Here is a 6,163-nt window from a genome sequence, read left to right as displayed (position 1 = left end):
TCCCTCCCCCGCGCCCCTCCGGGCCCCTCGGGGGGGGGGGGGTGGGTTTGAACCCCCCAATCCCACCCCTTATCTACGCCCCTGCCTGTAGTTGATCTTTTCCCTACTGCTGACTTTTTCTACACTCTATGGTACTGTTGCTGCTGGGCTTTTCTTCCTCATGGTCTGATGACTGGTGGGAAATAATCAAGCAGCAGCAGGAGAGGTGTAGATAGGACAGATCCACAGGATGACTGCAGTAGATGCAGGGAGATCCTTGCATTGAAGGTCCTTGAGTACGGTTCCTTCTCCAGCTAGGAGAACAGTAAACAGTAAACCGCGCAGTATTGACATCACTAAATCTTACTAAAAATTTTTTTTTAAATAACAGGGACAGTACTTTAGATAATCTCACACTGCAGTTATATTACTATGAGACTATAGGCATTGCAGTGCCTAGGCATAGAAAGTGCACTGCTATTTTTAGGGTACCGCTTGTGGACAAGTAATATTTCTAGATGTTTCCTGTACGATAATTGGCCCACTTGAAGCTGAGAATAATCAGAGGGGATATAAGTTGATCCTAGTTACTAGTTTCCCCTTTATTACTTCTCTGTGCAGAAGCAATGCTTCTCTGTAGTCGTTCCTTTTGCTCTCCTCCTGATTATGTGAAGATGTATCTTTCTCAGCCACAAGGATAACATGATATGAGTCCAGTAGCTGACAGATGTGCAGAGCTGTATACCGGTAAACAGTGATAAAATAGACACTAACGAGTTGACTACATCTGTGGCCAACAGGTTTACACATTGCTGTCTCTATTTTTATATTTTGCATACACCACCATGATAAGATATTGGTGCTGGCACTGCAGTGATTGGAGGTGGAGAGCTGCTGCAATCCATTCTGTATGTGTATTGGCAAGTGGACACTTGGGAATTGTGATGGTGAAGTGTAATCTTGGCCACAACTTCTTCCTTTTATTTGTAGTAAATAATACAATTGAGGAACTGATTCTGTGCAGACATTGTGTACAGAATTTCACATTGCATCATTAAACTCTTGTGCATTATGCATTACACTGTTGGCCATTTGTAGGCTGGAGTTATGGATCAGTCACAAGGTGTAACTTTCCTATGCAAGGCTTTATTGACATGGGGCGTTGTGAGATTCCTGTGGCAGAAACCTATGGATTCTTGCAGCAGGAATGCCAGGTATCCCTGTTCAGATTGAAGTAAATGACAGGGTGACAGCCGCTGCATCTGTAAGCATCAGCCCGCATATGATATGATTACATGCTGTTTGGAATAGATGACATTTGCTGGACGCAGGATTGATACGAACAGCGATAATCCTCTTTTCCAAAACCTCAAGTAATCGTCACATGCGGACTGATATTTACAGATGCAGCTGCTGTCACCCTGTCTTTTATTTCAATCTGTACAGCGGCCACATCTGAATGGGACACGTCGCTTTCCTGCTGCAAGAATCTGTAGGTTCCTGCTGCAGGAATCCCAGAATGCCCTGTGTGAATGGGGCCTAGTGGTTTGACCTCATTTTTACCGGTTTTGGCAGTATTTTCTAATATACCAGGTTTATCTGTCGCTAGTTATACAGCCACACTACACATACCATACTTGCATGTTTTGTGTTTGCGACACATGACCCTTTTTTCAGTGCAGTCCACCACAAAGCACAACATATGCATTGTGATGTGTTGCAGTACACTACATGCTAATGTTTTAGCGCATTAGGGTATCGTTCACAATGAATGCCACTGCAATGCCACAGCTGGAGGCATGCTTGACACTAAGCAATAGGCTGAATAGGTCCTAACGTAGTGTATAGATTTTTGTAAGGTAGCATGTCAGGGCTTGTTCACACTAAATGAAGATCTGCATGAGTTTCTGCACAAGCAGTGTAGTGGGTTTTGCCGCGTTCAGGGCCGTTTAAAAAAATAAATTATTTTAGTTTAAAATGGGCTTTCAGTGCGTTTGCATGCGTTTTTGGAACTGAACGCTGCGGTGTGAACTACAGCCCAAAATACCATTGGAATACATTGGGCGCAGTTTTGATCCGGTCTGTAACTGCTCTGCACCTGGAACGCGCTTGGTGTGAACAAGGCCTTAGAGGTATTATCGTGATGTAAATAATTTCATCAATATGTATTTTAAAAACCTTGTTTTATTGTAAATGTTGCAATATGTGCACGGGGGCAGCCATATTTGCTGAATACATATGCAGGCTCAGCTTCCTGCTTTCTCTAGTATGAGCACTCAAGTCTTTTCCTATATACCGAGTATCAAAGAATGGCAGCATGATGAGACCTTCTGCCTTGTGCCTATGGCTAGTGATATAGCACACAAAATGGATGGTGTTGAATGCAACTTGAAGTAAACGAGTTATAAAGTGAAGACGAACACCATCTACAGACAGCGCTGCTCTCTGCAGTTTCACATGTCTTGTAATTAAACTCCAAAGTATTGAGTCATCTGGAACTGGCCAGGCCTGTTTAGCTGGTTGGTGTTTTGCAGAGAAATATTTCCTAAGTACACCATTTTTCATGGCTGTTCTGGGCCTTACAGATAGGATAACCGTCGTGCACAGAGCTACATTCTGTCACTTCTTCCCAAATTAATTGTGTGGTTTTATCTCTTTCTAGATGGATTATGATGTTTGCAGTAACTATGGAAACTGGCTGTACAGCGCAGGAATTGGGAATGACCCTAGAGAAAATAGGAAGTTCAACATGATAAAGCAAGGCCTGGATTATGATGGCAATGTACGTATTATGTGGTATAAATAGCCATTGCACCTGTATGCTCTCACGTCACAATCTCTTTGGAGCGACTAAACTTTCTGTTTTCAGAGATTTGTTTTTCAGACCCTCATAATTTGTTGTATAATGTGGGCCTCATGTAAAAAAAAAGGCCTAATTAAAGGGGTGGCTATGACAATTAGATTCCAGATTCTATCTGTAGTGGGTAAGAAAAGGTGCCTGCTATACATGAAACCTTTATGATTATGGAAGCCCCTTTTTTTTTTTTTTTTTTTACATCTGTCAATGTTGTTGTTTTTTTTTCCTTTTAGGGGTAAAGGTAAACTTAGTGGCGTATCTACTGACATAGTGGGCGATATGGGGCCCAGTCAGGAGCAGATGGGAACTAAGGTGGTGGTGCCCTTATGTTCTATGCAGCCGCACGGCTGCACAGAACAGTACACCAGCAAGCCTCTCCCCTGCCACACTGTAGGGTGGAGTGATCACCTCTGCCTGAGTTCAGCTCTGACGTCAGAGCCAGTAGGCAGAGGAATAGGAGCTCGGAGTGGCAGTGTGAGTTCTGCACTTCAGCAGGTTCACACATGTAACGGGACTAGGACTTGTATGAGGGTCAGTAGGGGTACTGGGGGACTCTGATGGTAATGATACCCACATGAGATCAGGAGGATATGTATGGGGGACAGTGGGACACGCATATTAATGGTGTATTCAATACATTATTATATGCATTCCCCAGTGCCCCCACCATTGGTATTGCATTTACATTGCATGCTACCGAACACTTTCTGCAAGGTGCATTGCATTTGTAACTAATGCATCTATTTGTATATCATATGTAGAATGCATATGTTGAAAATGGAATACACCTTGCAGCAAGTGTTTGGTGGCATGCAATACTATTGGTATTGGCTGTCCATATACAGTTAGTATGTGGCAGATGGTGTGGTTTGCCGGGGGGGGGGTTATACAAAATTTTGCTATGGGGCCCTGTGATTTCTAGTTATGCCCCTGAGTACACTCCACACAAACTGAAGGTAAATAAATAATTAGACAATAATGTGCATACAAGGATGAATCCAAATTGTCTCATAATTTAATTACTTGTTATGAAGCTGAATTATTTTGTTTCTGGTTATTTTGATTTCTTTCAAGGGTGACTATATCCGACTGTGGGTTCCAGAACTGCAGCAGATAAAAAGTGGTGATGTTCATACTCCTTGGGCACTCAGCAGTTCTGCACTTGCGCATGCCAATGTAACGCTTGGAACGACCTACCCACCCCCAATAGTCATGGCACCAGAGTGGAGCCGACATATCAATCAGAAGCCGGTGAGTGCTACTTTATAGTAACATGGAAATTATTTACACTGTATGGCTTGGCTTGACCCATGGTTGCAAAACCAAACAAGCCTGAAGTTTCATAAACTGCATTCCTATTTTGTTATTTGCTTTCACTGTATCCGATGGTCCATCAGTACTTTCTGCATCGACTATATATGTTCTTACCGGTTCATATCGTCGATACTCAAATTCCACTTATTTAAAAGGTTACAGAGTATGACCCTATGCTAGTCAATGGCCATCTGTATTCATTTTGCATAGGTCGTCTAGTTCTGTTATAAATGCAAACTTCCTCATACCAGATTTTTTACTAAGTGAAATTGCCAGAGGTATACAAGACTGCTATTGCTGACCTCCCTCTAAAAATGGGTGTTGGGAAAGTCTATAAGTGAAATTGTCAGAGGAACTTGAGGCTGCTATCATTGACCTCCTTTTGAAAAAGCTAGTTGCCTGCTGGCTTCAATCCTTTAAATCACTGAATCAAAATGGGTGTCAGGAAAGTCTGAGAAATGACAGAACTCCATATCTGTGTGCTTGTTTCAAGCCACTGACTGACTCAAAGCTCAACTCCAGACAATATTTTATTTACTTTTCAGGTTTGGGTAGGTTAGGAATAGAACCACTTGCTGGTTTTTGTGGCCTTTGTCCCTATTGGGGAAGTGATAGGAAATCTCGCAGGACACAGATAGCTAAAAACACTTTTTCAGTAGAATTGGGATGGAGAGAAATGGTAGCAGTGCTTTGACTAACTTGGCCCCCAGGAGACGACTCCTCCCAGCATCCTTAGCAGTGGTATTTTGCTTTGGGAGGAATGAGGTTTGGCTATGGGCAGCAATCAGACATTGGAATTCCAGTCCTAAAGTGTCCTGTATTTTAGGTAGCCAGTATGTTGTCTGACATTGTGGACAGGCATGGTTGGGCGGACAGCATTTCCTGGCCAGATTCCAAGTTCCAAGTTATGTATTCTCTTGGCCTTTCTTCAATCATTCTTGTGGTCCACAGCTTCAGGGGTGCAGCTGTGACCAGGCCGGTAGGGCTTCTGATCCAGTTCCATGTCACGGGTCACAGAGAGCTGTCATATCAGAACTGGGTTCACATTTCACTTTATTTTATATTGTACTTCCTCTGTATTTTCACACATTAAACAAAAGAACTTTATTAACATGCAAGACAATTTTTCTTTATTACAGGATAGTGGTGCAGCACCAGCAAAGAGAGGAAAAGGTTCTTCGTACACACCTAAACAACACAAGAACAAAGGCATAGATTTCTACTTTTCCCGGAATAAAGATATATGATGGAAGAAACCGCCGTAGAGGCTTCTAATAGCTGCTAAAGACTTGACTGGAATGCTGATGTGGTTTTGACAGCAACAACATAATGAAAAAGAAACCTAAAAGCCATGTCCAAGCTCTAGCTGCATATCAGCACATTCATATAACCTGCTTTTTTTTGTCTCATTTGTTTCCCTCATATGTGTACAGTAGGGATGCACCGATACTAGTATCAATGCCAATGCCGAGTATTTGGGCGAGTACTCATACCCCGTATCGGGAATCACAAGTGACGAGGGAGCATAGAGCCATCTTCACGGCCAATCAGGAAGCCGGGCAGCATGTAATGACTCGCTGCCTGGCTTCCTAATTGGCCGGGAAGCTGGCCAATCGGGAAGCCGGGCGCCGTGTAATAATGCGGCACCCAGCTTTCTGATTGGCCGGGAAGCCGGCTTCATGCTTCCTCCTCACCTCACGACGAGGGGAGCATGGAGCTGGCTTCCTGGCCAATCAGGAAGCCGGGCACCACGTCATTACACAGCGCCGGCTTCCTGATTGGTCAGAAAGCTGGCTCCATGCATTCTCGTCACCGAGTGATGGGAAGCATGGAGACGACTTCATTGCTAATCAGTAGGCCGGGTGGCGAGTCTTTACACGCCGCACGGCTTCACTGCTAATCGGAAAGCCAGGTGGCGAGTCAGTACACACCGCCTGGCTTCCTTAATGGGACTTCCGGTATCGGTGAGTACCGGAAAAAAATATCTGTATTCGATACCGAAAAACTGGTATC

At 43.8% G+C, this 6,163-nt stretch overlaps 1 protein-coding gene across 1 annotated transcript in view; it reads left to right on the top strand.

The window, feature by feature from the left end:
- Positions 1–5,400, top strand: part of LOC108784624 (cryptochrome DASH) — a 26,658-nt gene extending 21,258 nt beyond the window's left edge. Inside the window, exons 12-14 of the mRNA XM_018553490.1 lie at positions 2,642–2,761; positions 3,911–4,087; positions 5,290–5,400. Of these exons, the coding sequence (XP_018408992.1) occupies positions 2,642–2,761; positions 3,911–4,087; positions 5,290–5,397 (405 nt within the window). The 3' untranslated portion in view covers positions 5,398–5,400. The remainder of the gene's footprint in view (positions 1–2,641; positions 2,762–3,910; positions 4,088–5,289) is intronic.
- Positions 5,401–6,163: the final 763 nt, after the last annotated feature.

Source organism: Nanorana parkeri, unplaced genomic scaffold, assembly GCF_000935625.1.
Source record: "Nanorana parkeri isolate BGI_ZX_2015 unplaced genomic scaffold, ASM93562v1 scaffold121, whole genome shotgun sequence".
In the NCBI taxonomy this organism is placed as follows: Eukaryota; Metazoa; Chordata; class Amphibia; order Anura; family Dicroglossidae; genus Nanorana; species Nanorana parkeri.
Note: the sequence above shows the minus strand (reverse complement) of the source record. Positions and strands in the feature narration are given on the sequence as shown.